Source organism: Paracoccidioides brasiliensis (assembly GCF_000150735.1).
Source record: "Paracoccidioides brasiliensis Pb18 unplaced genomic scaffold supercont2.3, whole genome shotgun sequence".
Classification (NCBI taxonomy): domain Eukaryota; kingdom Fungi; phylum Ascomycota; class Eurotiomycetes; order Onygenales; family Ajellomycetaceae; genus Paracoccidioides; species Paracoccidioides brasiliensis.
In genome coordinates, this window is record NW_011371360.1 from 3,215,373 (window position 1) to 3,237,848 (window position 22,476).

Genomic DNA, 22,476 nt, shown 5'->3' on the forward strand with positions numbered 1-22,476 from the left:
TTTCGATCCCAAGTGAAACATTGTGCCGTACATGATTCACAGAGGTATTGCTCTCGTGCAGGCAGCAGGGGGATAGTCTTGACAAAGCCGTGGAACATGATAAAGACTAAGCTCTCAGCTCTGCAAAGACGCATTAAATGTAGCCAAATTCTAACATCTGCTATCTCCTGTAGGAGAGGGCCCCAGACACCACCCCATGCCATCTGCCAGGCCCCCTCTCGGATACTACAACCGTCCAGTGTTTGCATCTGGTTGATTTAAGTTTGTCAATTTGAATACGGCGCCGCGGCCCGAACAAACGGTTTCCATGGTTGGATGCCAAGAAAATCGTTTTAAGGTGCGGCTTTAGCGTTGGCTCGTTGTCACACACCGGCCCAAATCATCAGAAATCCCCCTTTTCCTCGCTCTCGCATGGCCGGTAGAGTGCCCTGAATTGAAATATCTTCGTTGTTTTATCGCTTGGGGGTGGTTCAGTGTTAAGACTTAAAAACTCACTATGATCCAGTCCTACTCCTTATAATCCAAGGCTATTTAGGTTTTCTCTCTCTTTACCTATCTGCTCTTGGATACGTTCAAGAAGCTTTATTTGGAATCAGCGTTGGCAGTGGCATCATCTATCTCCCACTTTCTTCCAGTCTCTCCCTCCCTTCCTTTCCCCAACCACCCTATACACGCTAGGTCCTGCCTACCGTGCAGGCCTGCGGCGCAGCAGGATCTTGAGGCACTACTCTGCATCGCGCGTAACGCCTCTCTCCCTGAGCACTGTGAAGTTTGATTTAGCATCATCTCAGTGATATTTGGGAAATACACCAGCATTGTAAAACATTGTTCAAACGAAGAGAACAAGAAGAAGAGACAATGGGTCCCATCAAATCAAATCAAATCACATACATTGAATTAGCTCAAATTGACATTAACGCACTGTTTGGTCTTTGCCATCAAGGGGTGACTGCCAGCAGCTTTAGCTCTCGAGCAAGATTATGATTACCCGGAGTGGCTAATGTTGTCACCTCGAAAATACGCACCATTGTAATTGGAGCTTCTAAATTCGAGGTAGGTAAAGAGACAAAGAACAAAGGAGAGAAGGAATCGGTACTCTGGGCAATGGCTCCACCATGGAGCGCGGGTGGGTTGAAGTGGTGGTTTTAATCGACGTAGTTATTAGATGTTTTTTTTGGTTCGGATGAGGATTTGAGAAGATGGTAGTAATAAGGATGAAAGGGTGAGGAAATGGGAAATGAAGGAAAAGAGATATAAGATAAAGTATCGGCTCCTGATTTGCTTCGCTAATGTGTGGTGAAGGATTTGAAGCGGACGCTACTTACTTAGTAAAATGAATGAATCAATGGTGTATGTGAATACTTCAGTTTATCCAGCCCTTCCTTTCCAGCTTGACATGTATACAAATAAATCACCAATTTCTCAGTTTACTCTTTGTTTCTATTCAATTCAATATGACGGCATCAAGTCAACAATGACGTGAATCAAAATCATTATTCGGGTTTCACTTCCCTTGTAAACACCTTCATGATCAAACACATTACTAATTGTCAAAGGGAAATAACAATAGCAGCGTTGTTGTTTGCATGAATAGTTTATCAGAATATTTTGACTCCGATATAATCCTCCAACACACCTAAGCGGGTAAGAAATTAGTTTCGGATCTCTGCCGTGGCTGGTGCTAATGATTTAAGCTTAAATTCACTGTCCACTCATGCAAGAGTCTTCCGCGATCACCAGGATAACTCCAGAACGGTCAGGGACCAATGCAAAATCTGTGTAACCAGCTTTTCAAGATTGTTGAGGTTGATTTTCCGCTTGCTGCCGCTCATGGAAAAGCCTGGAATTATGAATATAATGGCACTTATTTGGTGGTGTATATGTAAGCATGTATCTAATAACTAACTACCTTCGACGACAAATCACCTAGTGTGAAAGAGGCATCTCGATTTAAAACCTGAGTACTATATGCCAATATCTTGCGTACATATTCCAGACTTAGAAACTCGTTCAGAGACTCAATGATAGCCTTCAAGCAGTAGTACAATAATTTCGAAATCAAGGCTACAATGATATAGAGACAATAATCTTTGGAACTCCCTAGACATATTTAAACTGGGTTAATTCCGTCGACAACAACGGGTTTAACGGGCCTGTGGAGTGTGAAGAATTAGTCCTTAGCGGTGTATGAGATATTGCGGATGCCATTGCCACAATGCGCTTAGCCAGGATCAGGATAATAAAGCTTGGTGCAATTCCTGGGCTCCAAATCCAATTCGGCAGAGAGTATAGCATATCAGAGAAGATAAAAAAAAAATGCGTCAGGTCATCATTAGTTGAACTTATGCATAAGACATATAGTGAGATTGATTATATGATGCGTGATGCGGTAAAAGAATGCTCTACCATTGGCAGAAATACTTCACGAGAGATGATGGAATAATAGTTTGGCAGGCGTCAAGACAGTCCATGATATGGCACAATGAAGAGAACAATTGCAGCGGAATCTCTCTCTTTTAAAAATGATTCTCACTACTCCTCCAATACCTCGTCAATTCCATCCTAATCATCCAGTCCCTACACCTCCGATAACGTTTGCTAGTAGATAAAATTGCTCGGTATTTCTCCAACCAGTTGTTATCCCCTTCAGCCCAGTGTTTCGTCTCCTGCTAGTCAAAATGTAAACGCACACCAGATATTAGAGAAATCATCACCTCTGATAGCCCCTTTTCCCTACACAAAGATCACTACGAATCATGAAATGAAACGGGAGCGATCGAGCCAGCAAGACCCCCAAACGTCTATTGTTCTTCAAAGAACGGGTTGTGGTGGCTCTAGATGGACTGGATCAACTGTTACATAACAGTGGAGAGAGATATCATATATATGAAATGCTACGACTACTCTCGAATCCACACGAAAACCAATATTACTATGATGGAGTCATAATCACTGTCATGTGTGTGTTTCACAGAAAAACCCAAGTACAAATGAAGGGAAAGAGACTAGATCCCAACCTAAACAAACAGCACATGGAATGTCGGAGTGAAACGCGGGCAAAAGCCACGGTACCAATCAGGATCCAGTCTAGGAGAACTGATCTCAAAGAGGTATGGCATGATCTAGAATGAGACGGAGATGACAGCATAATAAAGATAAGTTTTCAGCTATTCTGAATCGTCGGCAATGTGTGGACAAGTCAGCCAGACTCTGAGAAGCCGCGTAACCTTGTAATGACACTCTCGATCCTCCCATTCCCTCCTGTGAACAAGTTTTCTATTGTCTTATCTCTTCCTTCATCGCCAATAACAATAGCTCTTTCCACAAGACCTTCATTGGAAAGCTTTATCCGACCGACACGACCATCCTGCCATTCTAACCGAATGTATCTCGTGTCCAGGGCAGTTGCAGCAACGGACACGATTCCCAGCCCATTTTTAGGCGGTCGATCATCAGAAGGATGGTGTGGAGAAGACGGAACCCCATGCTTCCCATTCTGGCTGGAAATTCCAAGCTCCTCCTGCAGCCATCCGAGCGCATCACAACGCAAATGCCACGCGACCAGCTCCCTCCTTAATTCCCGCACCAGCCTAGGCAAGCGTTGCTTGGGCGTTTTCCCCAATTCACTATCCCCACGAGGCACAGCAAGGTATCGTTGCTCCAGTTGATCCAAGGGGATAAATATAGGTATGGTATGGCGATATACCTGGAGAAATTTCTTATCTTGCCCACCAACGCGTCTCAAGAGCAAATAGTACGGCTTAACAAACGTTCCATGACGCGTGCAGATGTCAATTCGAATGCCTAGTAAATTTGGCGACTTTGAGTGGGGAGAAGGGTCCTTGAAGGGAAAAGATGTTGCGGAGAATGCAATGCGATGGTGATTGACTTGGTTGTGCTTTTCATTGTTTAGGATGATGGGTTCGATATCCTTTTCCAGTCCGGACGGGACATGTTGGCGAAACGCATCTTGAACGACATTTGTACACAGGAGACTTGATGAAAGGAACTGCCTTCGATTGGTGAGATTGCGGACTATCAATGCTGTCAGCAACCATGCATGTCATGACAGTGGGGGAAACCAACTCTCAGCACGGATCGCAGCGATCTCGTCGTCAAGGCTATTAGATACGTCTTCATCTACAAGCCGTGAAGCAGTAGTCTGAGCATCGGCAGACATGGCCACAGCATATATTACAAAGATGCAGGACTGGGACTGTCCTAGAGATGCGGTATGTAGCCCCTTCACCAAGGATGATGCCGTATGATGCTGTTTTATTTTCGTGCGTGGTAGTGTGTTTTTGTGTTTGATGATGATGGCTGATGCCAAGACGTTTTATTCCACAATTACGCAAAAGGTCGGCAGTTGAGTAATGTAACTAAAATACACACCCCATATTACCGGAAGGCTGCGTATTTTTGATACATCTGGAAATTTTGCTCGATATGTATTGAAATTTACCATAACTTGCTGCCCCTATAAAAAGATGGCGATAATCTCATACAACTCACACGCTCCACAGTATCTTCCGCCAATACGGAGAAAAAAGACACCATTCAATTGCTATGATTCAGAACTTTTGCGACCGACTACACGAGGCGCAGGCCTTGGTTGACCATAAAGTACCATCAATTACCAGTTCAGGATCAACTTTTGTGTTGCGTGGCTGTTTCAAGCATGGTACGAAGCACCATAGATTCCCAAGAAGTAATTCACGAACAGATGGACAAATGCCAATCTCTGGTGGTTAACCAGGAATATGTAACTGCCTTGGTATATAACCTCGGCACTGCCGTTCCCACCATGAAAATGAACTGAAAATACCATATTTCCAGTTTCTGCCTTGCCAATAGCTATGGTAGTTAGTCCGCAAATATCTCCTCTTGACAACGGTAGCAGCCCTCTGCCTGTTGCCAACTAGAATTTCAAAACATGACAGCCAATAACTACCAACTCAAAACAACCAGCTACTCTAGCATTATTGCAAACCTGGGCAAGGCCCTCACTGTCATATCGGTCATACAAGTCCTCGCAAAATTCAACCACAGGAATCCAAATCTTCTCCCACGGTTAAAAACACCCCCAGCGCCTTTACTTGGGAGGACATCGACGGCTACGACGATGTCAATACAGAGTAATGGCATCCCCAGTGCATTACCACTACTGCGGACACAACAGACAACAGACATCCCCTTCAGTCTTCTGGGATTGGGACCGTTCTGATGGCGATACACGTGGAGCGCGATTCTCCTTCATCAATAGGAACGAAGGGGTTACAAGGGGCTTCCGCAATAGTCTGCACGTCAAACCAACTGACAGCGGGAAGAAGCCGAATTTTGAGGCCTTCAGCGGCTTCCATACAAGTGTGGAAGAGGAAGAGCCTGGTACGGAAATTTTCTCTACCAAATGGGGACCCCTAGTTTTTGATTTTGAAACACATTTACGAGCTAAACCCAGGAGATGGCATTGGACATGTCGGTTACAGCTATCAAGCACACAACTATAGCTAAGTGCATACAATTCCTCTTGACAGAAGTAGTTGGGTTTAAATATAATGATTGGTTTTAGATGATGTCCTACCGCAAGTCCGGGCGTACAAATGACAACCAGACGGCGGCATCAAGAAGTTGCATTTCCCCTTTGCGTTGGTGGTCTCGATAAAATCAAGCCGTGGAGCACTCCCTCACCAGTATCCAGGGCGCCAAACCATCAATAGCAAATAGTTTTTTTTTTTTTTTTTTTTTTTTTTTTTTTGACGCAGAGCGGCGGCAGCTTGTGGAACGTTCACTGGGAAGGGTTGTCAGAAGCAGCACAAGAGGTCTTCTCCGGTGTTCCAGAGGGCTTACCTTATCGTTATCAATCTGTATATGGATTGTTGGACGCAGACGGAGCCACCGAGAAATAGCCATGTTGTTTCTCTTGATCTTCAGAAGTTCTAATCATTTGCAATACCATGCACGTTACACATACCTAATTGGCCAGTGATAATCCGTGTATATGTATATGTCTTGTTTTGATATTTTTCAATACACTCTCAGCTACTGCTAGAAAAAATATTATATTCAATATAAATAATAAACCCTGTCCTTCCGTAGGCCTTTTTGTCGAGCGCGCTCTATGCCTTCGGCTTTCTCATAGCCCACACAAATGTACACCTCCTTAACGACTTCAAACCCGCTCTTTCTCAGCACTTTGCAACTTGCATGATTTGCTGTCTTGCAAACGGCGTAAACCTTCTCCGCGTCTCCATCCCCATTCCCAGTGCCTGCGCCATCCGGTCCCTCACCACAACCCGCTACAACACTCCGCCTTGGAAGATCCCACCACGTCTTCATCACCATCTGCAATGCTTCCGTCGCATATCCCTTGCCCCAAAATTGGGGGAGAATCGAATACCCAATTTCAGGACTTGGGAAGTAGCCTGTTGATGCTCAAGTAGCCAATAAGTCGTTCCTGGGCATCGGGAATTGACTTGTCCAGGATGGCAAAGTTGAAAGAATGTCCAATTTACATCCGGCGGGCCCTCTTTAAAATAACTTAGATGTCATCCATTCTCGGGTTTCCTCGATTGATTTGAGTGGGGTGCTGGGGTGACTGATGAATATATCGTCGTTAGCGATGATCTCTATTTCACCCCCTTCCTCAATGCATATTTCTGCAATATTTCTGTCTTTTTTATTTTATTTTATTTTATTTATATATATATATATATATATATATATATATATATTTTTGGCATACGACTTTTGTAAAGGCTTCTTAGACGCCGGTTAAACCAGCTCCTGAAGAGTAAAGATAGGGGACCCGACTTATTTGCTGCCACTTTCTGGTCGTTGAACGAATGGCAAATAGCGCTGCAGCATTGGAGTTGACGATGGGTCGAAGAAGCAGACGACTGCTATTAATTGAAGAAACGGGGAATGGCAACATCGCATAGACAGGTTGATTAGGTAGTAGATCCATTGATGTGTATGTGTGAATATCTTTATGGCAGGTTGGGAGAATGGAATAATGAACGTTGGACGTCCAGTTCTCCACCTAAAATGGAGAGATGGTGCACTTCTCTTACCGACACCGGAAGGGTTCTGGTATCGTCTTTGGGAGTAAGACATAACTAGTTATAGCTAGGGAGCTGGGTTATCCCAACATCTGAACCTGCTGCCAGGCTCCAGCTAACCAGGATCTGATGTAATTAACTAATTAGCAGGGCGTGTTCAACGCCATCGCTCTTCAGCGGTTCAATGAAACAAACAACTATGTAGTTACTCTGAACCATACACACTTTATAGTACATGTAGCCAACAGGGCGTGATCGACATCAATCCACGCTGTATAGTTAACTAGCCGTGTTTGAACTACATGCTCAATGTGTGATCAAGCGCCATTGCGTTGTCAAGTTGTTCAGTTCATTTTCTGGCGACCCTTTAAAAAATTAAAAGAATTTTAAACAGAATGAATGGTAACTAACTAACTGTAACTTTTAATAGTTAGTCGATACTTTTTTTCATGATCCGCATAAAATGTTACCATCGAAGTTAACGAGCCAAATAACCAAGCTTCGAGAGGCCAGTTTGCCTCTATTAATTGATCCCATCTGCCACTCAAACACTTGGCTGCTGCCTCTCTCTGATGAGCCTGTCAACTCTGCCCACGTCCTCCTCTCCTCCCGTTCCACTTGCGTTCTCCCGCTTGCATCCCTCCCTTCGCCTTCTCCGAGTTTCGAGTCGTCAGCCCGTTTCATTGAACTCGACCAAGCACCTGGACTTCCAGCCCTAACCCCTAAGTTGCGCCGAAGAGCAGCTTAACGACGCCGTAAATCCTTCTGCTGCTGCGTGCTGGAGAAACAATCTCGTCCTTGGCACAATTAAAGGAAATTCCTTGGAAAATTGAAAGGACGGTAAGAAGACGGAGGGACTGTGGAATTCCAACAAATATTTTCCGCTCTACGAAGGATAGTGACCAGGAACACGGCGCCCTTTCAAACTCCGGGTGTCTATAGATATTTAACTTGAATACAGATGAAGCGCGCTAAGAAGAACGCATCCCTCAAACGTCGCTCCCCCCCCAGCAGGCCCGGCCTGTCAGTCGTAACAGGCAGAGGCAGCGAAAACGGGCAGCAATCCAACGGCGATATGAATTTCAACGTTGACATGCCGGGGAAGGACAATTTTGCAACAGAAAGGGCTCGGCCGATGAATAGATCAAGCTTCACCTTCGACGAGGGGCTGCCCACTCCGCGGACACCAGCCATGGTTACTACGAGTTTCCGCGATCTGCCCATACACGACAAGCGGAATTTTGTGCTATTATGTGTACTCTACTTTTTGCAAGGGGTTCCAATGGGTCTAGCAGGCGGATCGGTACCTTTTCTCCTCAAACCCTACCTGTCATACGGCCAAATCGGCATTTTCTCCCTCGCGTCATACCCGTATTCGTTGAAGTTGTTATGGAGTCCGATCGTGGACGCTGTGTGGAGTCGAAGATTCGGACGAAGGAAAAGCTGGATCGCACCTATCCAGCTGATATCTGGGTTTTCCATGTTGTATCTAGGGAAAAACATAAATAAGATGATGGTGGCAGCCGGTGAAAATGGAGGTGCTGGTGTCTGGAGCTTTACCGGTTGGTGGTTCCTTTTAGTATTTCTGTGCGCGACTCAAGATATTGCTGTCGATGGATGGGCGATTTCCCTCCTGTCACCTCAGAATATCTCCTATGCTTCCTCCGCGCAGACCGTGGGGCTCACCGCAGGGCAGTTTCTTTCATACACGGTCTTTTTGGCGTTGAACTCCAAAGATTTCGCCAACAGATGGTTCCGCAGCCAGGAGCAGAGCGTCGGTCTCGTAACCCTGGGAGGCTATTTAACCTTCTGGGGATGGTTCTATCTCATTGTGACCATAGCCCTGGCTCTCCGGAAGAAGGAGGAGAAATCGAACGATCGCGATGGCATTCTTGCCGTATACAAGAGCATGTGGGGCGTTCTTAAGCTGAAAAACATTCACACCATCATCATCGTCCACCTGATTGCCAAAATTGGTTTTCAAGCCAACGACGCTGTAACCAGCCTAAAACTAATTGAAAAGGGTTTCGGTCAGGAGAACATGGCTCTTGTCGTCCTAATCGACTTTCCGTTTGAGATCGGCCTGGGATACTATGCTGGTAAATGGTCCAACAAGTATACCCCAATGAGACTTTGGTGCTGGGCATTTGTCGCCCGACTCTTCGCCGCGCTTCTTGCGCAGGCCGTTGTCATGATTTTCCCAAGTGGCGGTGGACCAATGCCGCTCTGGTATCTCCTGGCGGTTATTGGCGAACATGTCTTGTCCACTTACATGATGACTGTCATGTTCGTAGCCGTTTCAGCCTTCCACGCACGCATTGCCGACCCTGTTATCGGCGGCACTTACATGACCCTTCTCGCAACGTGCGTATCAATGCTTTCTTCCTATTTCCTCAGTCCCAATGACTTTGGGAATTTTCTTCAAGTTATAGCTAACAGATATACCACAGCGTCTCCAATCTTGGCGGAACCTTCCCAAAAATCTTCGTTCTCAAGCTCGTCGACCTCTTCACCCGCGCGACCTGCATCCCACCCACAGAAACATCCGAAGGCATAACAGACCCCATCACTGCGCCATTCTCCTGTGCGCTCGAGGCTGACAAGCACCGCTGCGAGGCCGGCAAGGGCGTTTGCCAGGTGTATCGTGATGGTTATTATACCACCAACATTTTATGTGTGATCATTGGCTCAGTTACCTTTTTCCTCTATATCAAACCAGCTGTACTCAAGGTGCAGCAGCTACCTCTGCGCGCGTGGAGGCTCAGCAGCGATAGACAGTCCTAGATTTGGTTTGCTTTTTTTTCTTTTCTTTTTTTTTTTTTTCTCTTTCGCACCCTTCCATTTACAAAACGAAAGAAGATTTTCTCCTTGGCTGAATTGACATCGTTACGCTTTATATTTGCTTTTTCAAATAAGCTCTATATGGGAGGGTTTGTTGTTCGTTTGCTCCTGTCTCGTTTGCCTAGATATTCCCACTATCCAGCAAATGTGCCTTTTTTTCCCCTTCTCTATGCCTGTATGTACTATTATGTGTCTCGATGAGAGCTTGAACTTCTAACCATTAAGAGCATAGCTACATCAGCTTTCCTGCTACATCAGCTTTCCTGCTACGTGCTTTTTATTTTGTTGCCCGCCAATTGCGGATGTTGAGTCATTTTCGCAGCCAGAAGAAAGATCCTCAGCAGCTGCTTGTGCATAATTCAGACCCGTTTCGTTGAAGCCCCTTCTAACCACCAAAATAAAATTGACTCATCATTCTGTGACATGACTCTTTAACTAACTCAAGGCGCCTTTTGGCATCGAGAGTGCTACGGTCAAGCCCCAGGAGTTAGCTGTGACCAAATCCTCCCGCCGACTCTCGATCAAGTTAATGAGATGGATAACTACCTAAATACCTAGTGCCTTGGGTGGCGCTGGGATCATGGCTTTCTACAAAATGGGTCAGATCGTGGACATCAAGACATAGGAAAATTATGCGCGGGATCTTCAGGAAAAGAGACCATAATATATCTTCGCTGAATAAATTTCGAGGATATACCCTCCTCACTAAAAGGTGAACCAACAGGAATGATTTCGCTATTCGCAAAATTACAAAAATCTTCGTAGATATACAATATTTCAAGTCCCCCCACCCATACAACAACTATCACTCATACAACACTCCAGTAACTCGCCATGTCTCTCTCCTCCCTTCCCATCGAGCTCATCTACGAGCTTGCCTTTGAGCTTGTGACGCCAGACCTAAACTCCCTCATCCAAACCAGCCGCCACTTTTGCTCCATACTCAACCCGGTACTTTGGGACGCGAGGTCATTAGTAGACGCTACAACATCCGACCGTCTGCATGCACGCATCCTCGAGAGATTGGGTGCGGATACCAGCTCCATCTTCCACCAAGCCTCTAAGACGGGTAATGTCCACACAGCCCGCAAACTCCTCGATGAATACGACGAGGACCCTGATTCAAAGACAATCGACTCTATTCCGGTAATCGTTCCCGCTCTCATGGCTGGCCATGAAGACTTCGTACGTCTCATGGTTGAGAGAGGTGGTCTACGCAATCCCAATGACAAGCGTATGGCCATCGTAATAGCGATTAGAACCGCTAATGCGCGGATCGCCAGGATCATCCTGGAAGGAGATGGAAAACTATGTGACCGCCAGCTACATCCATGCTTCTTGCAGGAGATCAGAGGCAACGAACCTTAAATAATGGGTTTGATTCTGGAGCGTGCCTCCGATTCAGATGAGTTCATACTCAACCCCATTGCCGTCGACATAGCAGTGAGCAATGAGTCAATCTCTGCAATGGGTTTCCTGCTCGACAGAGGAGCCAATACCAACAACGTCGTTCTTCAAAATGTGGTGTATATGGACCAAAAGTCGTCCTACGATGGCTCATCTCTCGAGATGCGACCGCGGGAGTCCGGAAGGGGTTTGCTGATGATACACTATCGCTAGCACTTGAGGACGCGCTCCTGAACCATTACAGTGGCTACATCCACATTACAGCAATGAATCTGATGATCCTGATGACTGAGAGTTTCTCAGTAGGTGGAAAAGAAATACCGGGGGGGGGGGGTTGGGGAATTTCCAAAGATGTGAGAAGTGGCTTATCATATGGGTCCTCAATATGGACTTTACTGGAGACAGATAATTGCCTAGGTAGTGAATCGATATAAAGGGTAAAGGGTTCTGACAAAATTTAACGAATACATGCGATTTAATCAATATAAAAGTCACATCATAAAAGGGGGAATATATCCGTGAACACTATACGTGGAAAGCTCTCAAAGGTCAAAAATCAAGCAAAGCTCAGTCAGTCATCGGGTGCATGGAAAAAGAGGAATAGGAAAAAGTAAAGGAAGATACAATGACGAAAATATATAAATAAATAAAAAAGTAATAAAAACAAACATGAACAGAAAATTTAAGTACAAGCTGAAGTACAAGTTTTAATAGAAGTAAGATAGGAAAAAATGTCCAGTGTGCAAAAGGAAAGCAAATCAAGGAAAGGTGAGGAAAAAGAAGATTCATCACATATTAATGTACGACCATCCGTCAGTCTGAGCTCCAGTTTTCCTAGCCCCTTTGTTTTTCTTGGTCCGTTAAAAAATCAATCTCCCATCACATCATCTTCAATATCATCAGGTGGGGGAGTCAGCTTCAAATCCTCATCTGCTTCTGTGCCATGCCTTTCATCTTCATCATCAGCCAGCTCTCTTGTTTGTAAATCTTCGTCCTCATCTTCTCCTGCATGCGCACCTTCCACCACCTCCTCATCCTCCTCATCATCGTCCTCAACTATCTCTGCCGACTTGATCTTCCCGTAGTTTTGTTTCAACGATTCTCCCGAAGGTCCAATACCATTAGTTCCTCTTTCCTGAGCCTGCTTCGCTTTGCTTTTTTGCGGAACAAGCCTTCTACCAGCAGCTTTCGCAACGTCCAAATACGCCACAACTTCCTTGTAATTCTGCCCGAGGCGAGATTTGTTCCGTAAAAGCTTTTTCTTCAGCTTCCCACTTTGTCGCCCGGACGAATCAAGTACACGGCCAACAATAGCAAGGACGATCTTGCCAGTAAGTTGGCATAGGCTTTGCTCTAGTAAAAGCAAATTACGGGTCCGTTTCGCAGCCAAGGCATCCCTTGTCTCCTCATCGGCCTCGTCGTCATCTTCACCTTCATCGTCTGATAAATTACTGTCAACCTCTGACAGTGAATCCATGGGCTCGTCATCCTCTGCAACCTCTGCCACTTCCAACTTTCGTCGAGACTTTTTAGCGTATGCCCGTTCGGCTGTGTCGTGAATGCGGGAAATTAGAGCTTGGGTTTCTGGGGTAATATCTTGCACCAGATTTTGGATTTCGAGGGCAACTTCATCATTCAATGAAGGAATGACGTTCTTTGTCCGCAATCCAGCGCTGCGAAGTGTCCCAAACACAGTTTGGAGGTCAAGTAAAGTGAGCGTCGCGGAAAATCTAAGTTCGTCGAGTCCCGAGCGGGCTTGCATAATAGAGGTAAGAATTGCGACAAAGGCATCCCGACGAGTCGAAAGTGAATTGAAATAATCGGTATCAAAGGACGGGTCCCCGGATGATAGTGTCGAAGTGATGAACTGTACTTTCCACATAAAATATACAAGAAGAATTTTAAAACTGTTCGTCACCAGTTCGAATTCCAGTCTTGCAACCTCTTCATCAGGATCCTCTTCTCGGAGACCTCGTTTACTCAAGTTGAGAATAATATCAACAGAGGGTTTAGATGAGGTGGTTTGCTTTTTAGAAACAGCGGGGGGTTCGGCCTCCAGGATGGAAGCGCAGTCGGAAACGCTCGTGAGGTTTGAAATCCTCATAACAGTATTCGAGAGTGCCGTGAGAATGTTGACGGAAAGAGACGGTATTTCTTCCGTACATTTTGTTACCGATAAGGTGCGCAGGGTTTCAAGTGTATCATCCCAAAGTTCCTGCACCTTGGTTTCCATGGCTTCTTTAAGTTCATCCGAAGTACGAGCATGCAAAAATGCCACTGTGGCTTCTGCTAGGACGGATTGGTGTGAATGGGTCAAGAACTGTTTGTTAATATTACCAATGAGCTCTGAATATGCAGCTGCATCCTTCTGGAGATCCTGGATCAAGTTGAGATCGACCAAATGTTCTAGCCGCAGAATAGCAGAAGCAGCCTCGGGTACCGATCCAAATTTATTCAGCAGTCGGGGAATGATTTGAGACAGGCTATGGGCGATGGATTCCTGTCGCTCCTCCATCCTCTCAACTAGCAACTTGGTCTTCCTACCCTTCTTATCAGTGTCAGATTTGGCGATCTCCATGATATGTAGCTTAACCGCGCAGCTTAAAACTTCCAATAGGACCACCTCCTGTCCTTCACTTAGTTTGAATAACTGTTTCACAGTAATGGAAGAAGAATCTTCTTCACTCGAAGTCTCTGGAATTTGGGAATGATCATAGAGAAGATATCCAGCTAAATGCTCCCATTGCTGGAGTTCTTCAAAATGGGAGTAGATAGCTTCTGTCGCAAGCACGAACCGTGAATCAATGCGACCATCAAAACCTGTTCGCAAAAGGGACGAGTCCTGATCAGGTTGCCCTTCAGGTTCCTGACCGTCATACACTTGAAGCACATCCACAAGGCATTTGTATTTGATCCAAGAGCGGCGAGGTGTTTCATAGTTATCTTCGTCATTGTCATCCATGAAGGATTCGTTTAGTTCCTCCTCCAAACTTTCCGTTAGAGTGTCATACACGTCCTGGATATTCTCAACAAAAAACTTGCCAGCAGCCTTGCGCACACGAGGTTCGCTATCGTAAACAAGCCGGCCAACACTGTCTATGTCATCGGGTTCTAACAATCCACCCTCTCGAATCAAATCTAGCAACTCCACAACTGCAGATCGAACACTGGGTTCAGCATCTCTGCCGGCCATCTCCACAATTCGTGGGCGAAATCGTTCGGTGAAAGCACGGAGTCCAGCAATGTTATCTTTGTTCTGGTAAAGTCGATGGAGCTGGCTCACCACAACGGCTCTAGTATGGGCGACCGTGTCTGAAAGGACCCAGCCCAAATATCGTAGGTATTGACCGTCGAAAAACATTTCCCTGTACGAATTAATCCAAACTCCAAGGGTGTTAACGCACTCTGCCCGAATCTTCGGATCGACATCTCTGTACCGATGAACGAACACGGTGTCAAACGAGTCGTGGAGACAACTATCAATAACTTCTAATTTTTTCTCCCCTTCTTGAATCTTAGACTGCATTGCATCGGCTCTACCTTTATTAACGGACTTTTTCTTCTTCTCCGTTTCCAGTTGTTTTCGGGTATTTGATATAGTTAAAGAAACTTCCCTAGCAAGATTGCACAGCGTCGTCATGATTGCAAGCGATATTATTGTAGCGGTATGCCTGAATGGTCGAATAGGTGCTGAAGACATGGATGTTATCCAAACTTGAATGTTTTCAACTAGGGCAGAGTCATTGTAGAGGACTGAGGAGCTGTGAATAGTACGAATTAGGGAAGTGAAAAAGCTAGTTAGTATGTCCTGGAAAGACTTGAATTTCTTGGCTTTCGAAATCAGAGGGTATTCGGTGATGTTCTGGGCCTGATATTCTTCCTGAAGGTCATTCAGTCGGTTGGCGACGTTGTCGACGTCTTCTATATCGTGGTCGTCAACCTTCAAGTCTGTGCCTGCACATTTGAGGATGAAATTGACAAGATCGGTCATCCCTTTGATATTGTGCTGCTCGTACTTTGTAAGCCATTCTGCGGCAACAGCATCAGTAGTGTGGCCCCGGGAGAGCACCTCGGCTATGACGCAGAACGAATCAGCAAGAATCAAACCGCTATGATGGATTGGATGGAGTTAATCCTACCATAGAGGCCATCTTCCTCCGCAAAATCACTTGGCCTTACTCGAGGCTTTTTCGGTTTCGCTGCTGGCCGATCCCCATTGACAGCAGGACGGAAGGTAAGTTCAGTCGTCACACCATTGGTAATCTTTGGTTTCTTCGCTACCCGCTTTGGAGTGGGCTTCTTGGGCTTGGGCGGTTTCTGTTTCTTACTGGCGGCAGCCTTCTTTCGCGCAGCCTTCTTTCGTTCTTTAAGCTCTTCCTCATCAGGTTCATCCTCACTCTCTTCTTGATCGTCTTCATCTTCTTCCTCTTCCATACCGTCCTCTACACCCTCAGCCCCGCTCCCTGGCGCATCAGACGCGTCGCTCTGATTCTCGTCGTCGTCGACCCCGTCCCCATCCTCCTGTTGGGCAGCGCGCTTCCGCTTCATCGCTCTGCTTTGCGACGGGCGACTAGAACTGTATGCAGCTGAAGAGAAAAGTTCTGGCTTTCGTTTTGCCCGACCCGACTTCCTCCTGCTTGTTTCTTCAGGTCGTGAGCTGGCACTCTCCCCGGGATCTAGGAGTGGGCTCGAGTCGCGCTCATCCTGAGCAGATACATCATCCATGTTGGATCAACGAGAATGGCAAAAGTCCTTCGTCTTTGGAGCCAGTGATCTGTCGGTCGATGTTGATTTTGGGCGCGTGGACTTTTTGGGGACGCGACCCGTCAGAAACAATGGAAAAGTGGGTAGCAGACAACGCGTTGATAGTAGTTTAAGCAGTGAGCGGCAATTAGTGGGCCTTTTCAGGGCAAGACGCAAGGTCTGCGACGGAAGGCAATGCTCCTCCTTGCGTTGGCGGTGATATCGGGAGATGGGATATATGTGAGGTTTGGTGGGCCGTGACAATCGCCTGTTCAACTTTCGGGCAGCGCGACGGAGATTGGGAGTTGTACGCTATGGTATTGGTGCGATGTGGTAAATTACACGGCTTAAGGGTGAAAATACAACGGATTACGCTGTAATTCCAATACTACGCTATGCCGGGGTCACATGAGAAGAAATATTATATTAAATTCTTTCAAAACTTGTTGAAAATTAAACTATTCAAAGTTAAAATTATTTAATCAAGATTTATCTGATCAATTATAATATTATTGGTTTAATTAGGATAAATTGTATTATTATAAAATACATCAAATATATGTTGAAATTACTTTTATATCAACTGATTAAATAACTGAAGACAGTTAGTTTAATGAAGCCTATTCGCATTGTCAAATTCAAGGTCCTTCTCGACCTTATATAGAGTTAAAATAAACTACTTGATAGTTAGCTTTCTTGGATGAATTCAAGCAATAGTTCATTCATCGAAACCTTTATAAACCTGTCACTTTGGTTGTGTCAATGTGAAGCTTTCCTTGTGCTACTGGAAATATAGGCTCCCGGAGGCACTGCATGGTTGTCACTGAGTGTGCTAACCAATCTTCGTCGAAGTGTTGATATTTAGTTAATCTGTGAGGAAGTTGTCCTAAACACCTACGCTGCCCTGTTCCCTGAATCCTCAATGTCCTCCCAACCTCCAATAGCTTCCCTGAATACCTGAAGCCAACCCGCTCCACGAGACTCAAGGTCAAAACAGGTCACCAGTCCCTCCATTAATTACTCATCTGTTCTACTCTTGCTTCGCAAGAACAGCGGGACGCCACAAATCTTCTAGTTTCTTTCCCAGGTCACCGCTGCTGCACAGAGCTGTGCCCATTTTTTTATGTGGCACGGTGACCGGGCAATTGTACACAGAAAGTTCAAACCCCTGAGTGACTTTTAGTTCGTTGAAAGCGGTCTTCCATCTCTCCAATCTTTCTCCTGCAATGACTTTTTCCAGACACGACCTTTCCGTGCCGAAATTGATCTTGATATATCGCAAATGCATAAACTCAGAAACAAACTGACATATGGCAACCACCGTTTCCGACGAGGTGTCAAACCAATCGTCGTAGAATTGTAGGTGCAGTTCAATGCATTTGATAAAACCTAAAATGGCATATCGATCTGCGATGAAGGAGAAGAAACATTCGGGATCTTCGAAATTGAGGATGGCATTTTTCCACAAGCATCGCGCTATTTCCCGGGTGAATTTATGGCTAACGTGGAATAGACGACGGAGGAATAAAAGGTCTAAGATTCGAAATTCCCAGCATATGTATTTGTGGTGAGGAGTTGTCTTTTGAGAAGGACTAGAGTATCTTGGGTATGAATCTGTCTTCTGTCCCCTGTAAACTTGCAGTTCATATACAGGACGGCATTCGCCACGAATTCCCCTGGTATGTCGAGGAAGTTTGTTCTCGCAGTTTACGATGTCGTCAAAATACCCTACATCCACTTCGCTGTCGGAATCATGGTCGTCATCTCCACTGGTACTGCCGGATTCCACTTCTTCTAGGTCCAATTCGAAGTCAGTCTCAAAACGCTCCGTCAAACAAAGTTCCTCTCCCCGCTGAATTTCGGCATCATTGGCAGTCCCTTCTCGGATGGCTTTATACAGTTCAAAAAGGTCTTCCATCCCGTCAGGAATATGCCCATTTGGCTGGTTCGTCGAGTGCGTGAAATCTTGCTCATGACAGAAGCAGCTGAAGACTGCCTCGGATATTTGAAACCGGATGCCGTTCTCCCCCGCCATTTCCGGTAAATCTTCATAACAGCTACCTGATAATGGCTCGAGAAGAAACCCGTATATGTTTTCACGAATCTCCAGTGGCAACCTCATCAAAGGAAACGTGACTGGCCGGGCAGGTATTTTATTTGAGCGCCTGGGCATGGGCATGGTCCAGACTTTCATTCTGCATTCCCGTCTCAATCTCTCTCGTTGATGGACCTGTTTGATTTCATGTGGATAAAGAAAAAAGTGCCCATAACCCTCAGTGTAATCAACAGGTCGACCACCTCCAAATAAGGTGGTGATGTCAACTCTCTCCATTTGCAGCTTCTTTTGACGATACTGTGGAGACCTGGTTGTTAAACAGTAGTTAATACCTTATTACCTACAAGGGAACAAGGGCGGGTAAAGCGACAATGACTCTTCAGCACTATTGCCTCCCGACGGATTCAGAAGGCCGGTGAAAGGAGAATGGATGGTGACACATAACTACAGACATACATCTGTTGATCTACCTGCATAAAAGTAAGTAACTAACGAAAAGGAGCAACGACCCTGCCACGTGACCACACATTCGAATTGAAGGACGAGAGAGTGATTGGTAAAAACATTACGATAATAATTTCTCTTCATGACTCTAATCTTTTAGAGTATTTATCAACTACTTCTCAAGCACTTCAAAGCATGTCTGCAACTCTCAAGTCTCAGGTGTTTGATGATGACCTAAATACACACAAACATCAGAATCTTTACAATAGTCTTATAAGCAGTTGATTAGTAGTTGTCAACTGGCTATCAAGTCTTTATCAATCACCTTACTTTTACATTTGCACAGTCTTCGCATGAGAAACTCTTCTTCATCTCCATCAGCATGGTTCTCATATGAGTGTAGTGATGCTTTATAACTGCTTGTCAGCTGCTTGATAACTGTTCAGCAAGTGATTTGGAAAAGCATGTATCTTTTTGCTATTTTGCTACATTAACAGCTTGAGCTTCTTGACGAGAAGGGTAAGAAATAAGAGGTATCATCATCATTATTCTTCATATTATCTTTAATTATAGAATGATAGAAATCTAAATAGTTTAATATTAATTATCAAGTACTGCTATACAGATTCAAATTACTTATGAATTACTTTTTGTTGCTTCTTTAGAGTTAAATAGCTATTAACATTTGATCAAAAATCTTTATATCCTCATGTTGCATTAACTATATTACTTGTGCTAGCTGCTTGTCAACTGCTTGTCAATTCTTTATTAATTCTTTCTAGTTATTTATATAAATATAGAGACAATTCTTGATTTAATAATTTAATTCATCAAAGTATACAATAAAAACATTATTAAGCTACTTGAAATAGTTACTCATTAGTTATCTGCTAAGCAGTTGTCATAGTTCTCAAGTGCTTATAGTGCAGAAATGAGAAGTATAAAAGTAACTTTCAGTCATTTCCTTAAAATAAGCTTTGTATCAATGCAGTTACAAATTCACCAATTTTTATTCTCTTTTCATTATTTTTTCTAGTTCTTTTGAATATTACTCACATTCTTCTTAAGAGATTCCAGTTTGCAGTGAAAAGACATAGAAATTGGCTTAACTAAGTGATAAAAAGGGGTTTCTTTACAATAGTTTCGCTGGAATAAGATGAGGTTGGATCACACATCCTGCAATATCACCTGACAAAGTACCCCCCCCCCCCCCCCCATATTGAACGACGTCAAACCATCCATCGAGCCCCTTTCAACCCTTCGGACATCGACACTCCCTCACTCATCCATGGAGTCTATTCAGAGCACAAGGTAAGGTAAGCCGAGGTTCTATGGCGTGGAACGGATTGTTGGCCTAATACCAGAAACTCAAATTCAGCTTAGTTATGTCAATTCTTAGGATCAGGTAACTACTGGTTACTATATGTTCAACTTGACATCGCAGTCGTACAGCCTTCCGCTCTACAACTCCACTATGAAGTGATTTTGGCTTCCATGGATGGGCTCTGCGAATATATTTGTCGTCAAATGATACAAGAACCTTTTTATTTTTATTTTTATTTTTATTTTTTTGTTTTGAAGACTTTGTCCCGTCATCCCTGCGACTGGAGAAGTAAACGGACGAACATAGATCGTCACATCCTCTTGCCTGCAAATAGAAAATTTGATATGTCCCTGGTCATCGGGTTTGAGATGCTCGAATAATTTCCTGTCGCTAACAACTCACCATCTACAGTTCCAGTCCAGTGTCCCAAGATTCTGAGATGCCCGGGAGAACTTATTCGCGTCCCACCGCCGAGAATGTAGCAGCATGTCAGACTCTCGATATCTCCCCAGCCCTGAATAGTCGAAATCAATACTCCATCCCCGTATAAACTTCCAAATGGTGATGACAGCATCAGGATAGCTGGATAAACTGGATATGATTTGAGCAACTTTTGCACTAGACAATGCTCAATTTCAGTTGTCTCTCGAGTGCTAAGCCCAACCAACCCCTTGTTTCGTCAGGTGTCTCACCACTTGAATACTCGAAGCACCAAAAGGAACTCCTTTTACCAGCGCCAGGGCAATTGAAACCATAGGCAGATTAATACGGGAGATCGTACGGGAATTGACCCCCAAGTTATTTGAACCTGATAGGACCCTGGTATCATCAAACGTCCCAGCTCCGTCACATACACATCCTATTACCTCCTTTCCCTTCGTGCGACTTGTCTCGGCGAACCTCTGAAACTACTGGAAAGTAGACATGAGTGATAAATACTTCAACAAAATGGTTTCCTGAGATTTTTGTTGAATTTAACATTCATCGCATCCGGGATTCTTTTCGCTGCGAATATATGCCCCCCTTTTTTCCCACATTCTCCTGTGGTCGCGCTTTTAGTTTTGATTTCTTTCATTGTATTTTAATTCCATTTTGTGATCGATGTGGAATGCAAGCGTTGTCACGACAACACCTGTGCGGTCACTATCCGCCCGATCAATGTCGTTAGGTTCCCGTCACAGCTCGGGCGGCTATGATTCAGATCGGAGTAGCGACACGATCGGGAATGAAGAACCTCAGGCGGCTCTATGGCAACGGAAGGGCCGTTTATTAGAGAAGCTCGAAAACGCGGGCATGCATCTAGAAGAGACACAAGAGCCGCCTAACCTAATCCAACAAAATACGCAATACCTCTCGAAACCTCTCAAACAAATCCTGTCCGAATATCCCAAGCCACCACCTGATGAACAGGATGACACGGAGTTACCCCAGAAAATCCCTCCCATGGGGACCCACCAAATCGATGCTGGAAGTGATGGCGGTTCCTCTGAGAGTGAGGATGAGCCTCCACGGATCCCTGGTCCTCTCGAAATGCAGCTCGCCGCTCTAATGTCAAAAATCATCTTCATTGAGCAAGAAAACCCCACCATCTCCGTGTCACAGGAAGAGTATCGAGCATTAGAGGAACGAGTCAAAGTTCTGGAAGCGGAGAAAGCCGCACAAGCCAAACGTCATGAAGCGCTCTTTGTACTCAGAGACGAAGACGTTGCCAATCTCATTAAAATCCGTGTTTTACTAGCCGCAGAACGCCGTGAGCACGCGGCCTTCCGAAGCCTACGCGACGATGACCTCAACAACATCATCGTATTGCGCAGTAAGCTTGCTGACGCTACACGGAAAATCGAGCGGCTAGAAAGATCCGGCGGACAAGGACAACTGACACCTACTCGACGACCAAAGAGCGTCATCTCGATTGAGCGACGAGACACCTCAGACCTATTCCAAGCGGCGAAGAATGCAGCCCTGGAACAGCGGGCACTGGAGCTTGAAAAGGCTAACGAAGACCTCATGGGCAAGCTGGCTGCCGCAATGCAAAATACCGCTTTCCGCACCACGACGGACAAGGCCTGGCGTACTGCTGTCGACGAACTGGAAAGCAAACTGCGGCAAAAAGAAGAGGAAATGACAGAGATGCGGCGCTCGTCTGCCGCATCATCTGGTATGGATTGGAATAGGATGGAAGCGCTGCTTGACGAGCACGGGACGTTCCGTGAGAAAACGGCGCAAAGATTGCAGCAGCTTCGGTCAGAGAATGAGGCGCTACATCGGGAGTTGCACAGGAAAGAGGACGAGAATTTATCTTTGGAGGCGAAGTTGAAACATTTGCAGCGGACGTCCAATGCGGGAATGTTGCAAAAGATTCTAAGATAAGGGATGGATGGGTGACGTTTCAGGTTAATGGTTTTTCCAAGTTTCATTTAATTTCTCTCCTCGTATCATTCCAATACGTCGATAAACAGAAACTATTTTTGACAATATGATCCATTCCTACCTCCACTTTTCACACGATGCGTCCTTCTTCTGCCCAGACTAGAAAAGACTGCTGATGTATTTGAGGGTTGCCAAATTCTAAATGTTGAAAGAGCGTTTGCTCAAACGGGATT

At 45.1% G+C, this 22,476-nt stretch overlaps 8 protein-coding genes across 8 annotated transcripts; 4 read left to right on the forward strand and 4 right to left on the reverse strand.

Moving 5' to 3' along the window:
• Positions 1-3,199: 3,199 nt before the first annotated feature.
• On the reverse strand, positions 3,200-4,180 carry PADG_03357 (uncharacterized protein; the record flags this gene model as incomplete). The annotated part of the gene is made up of 2 exons (XM_010760067.1): positions 3,200-4,035; positions 4,087-4,180. 2 exons carry the CDS (start codon positions 4,178-4,180, stop codon positions 3,200-3,202), a joined length of 930 nt encoding a protein of 309 aa, XP_010758369.1.
• A 958-nt stretch (positions 4,181-5,138) lies between these two features.
• PADG_03358 (uncharacterized protein) lies at positions 5,139-5,507 on the forward strand (the record flags this gene model as incomplete). Its single annotated transcript, XM_010760068.1, has 1 exon — positions 5,139-5,507. The coding sequence occupies one exon, from the start codon at positions 5,139-5,141 to the stop codon at positions 5,505-5,507; it is 369 nt and encodes a 122-aa protein (XP_010758370.1).
• A 556-nt stretch (positions 5,508-6,063) lies between these two features.
• On the reverse strand, positions 6,064-7,742 carry PADG_03359 (uncharacterized protein; the record flags this gene model as incomplete). Its single annotated transcript, XM_010760069.1, has 2 exons — positions 6,064-6,422; positions 7,529-7,742. The coding sequence occupies 2 exons, from the start codon at positions 7,740-7,742 to the stop codon at positions 6,064-6,066; spliced, it is 573 nt and encodes a 190-aa protein (XP_010758371.1).
• Positions 7,743-8,019: 277 nt separating this feature from the next.
• Positions 8,020-9,842, forward strand: PADG_03360 (uncharacterized protein; the record flags this gene model as incomplete). The annotated part of the gene is made up of 2 exons (XM_010760070.1): positions 8,020-9,422; positions 9,509-9,842. 2 exons carry the CDS (start codon positions 8,020-8,022, stop codon positions 9,840-9,842), a joined length of 1,737 nt encoding a protein of 578 aa, XP_010758372.1.
• An 891-nt stretch (positions 9,843-10,733) lies between these two features.
• Positions 10,734-11,519, forward strand: PADG_03361 (uncharacterized protein; the record flags this gene model as incomplete). The annotated part of the gene is made up of 2 exons (XM_010760532.1): positions 10,734-11,211; positions 11,305-11,519. 2 exons carry the CDS (start codon positions 10,734-10,736, stop codon positions 11,517-11,519), a joined length of 693 nt encoding a protein of 230 aa, XP_010758834.1.
• A 655-nt stretch (positions 11,520-12,174) lies between these two features.
• On the reverse strand, positions 12,175-16,031 carry PADG_03362 (uncharacterized protein; the record flags this gene model as incomplete). Its single annotated transcript, XM_010760533.1, has 2 exons — positions 12,175-15,380; positions 15,446-16,031. 2 exons carry the CDS (start codon positions 16,029-16,031, stop codon positions 12,175-12,177), a joined length of 3,792 nt encoding a protein of 1,263 aa, XP_010758835.1.
• A 1,048-nt stretch (positions 16,032-17,079) lies between these two features.
• On the reverse strand, positions 17,080-18,228 carry PADG_03363 (uncharacterized protein; the record flags this gene model as incomplete). The annotated part of the gene is made up of 1 exon (XM_010760071.1): positions 17,080-18,228. The coding sequence occupies one exon, from the start codon at positions 18,226-18,228 to the stop codon at positions 17,080-17,082; it is 1,149 nt and encodes a 382-aa protein (XP_010758373.1).
• A 2,746-nt stretch (positions 18,229-20,974) lies between these two features.
• PADG_03364 (uncharacterized protein) lies at positions 20,975-22,243 on the forward strand (the record flags this gene model as incomplete). Its single annotated transcript, XM_010760534.1, has 1 exon — positions 20,975-22,243. The coding sequence occupies one exon, from the start codon at positions 20,975-20,977 to the stop codon at positions 22,241-22,243; it is 1,269 nt and encodes a 422-aa protein (XP_010758836.1).
• Between the last annotated feature and the right edge of the window lie 233 nt (positions 22,244-22,476).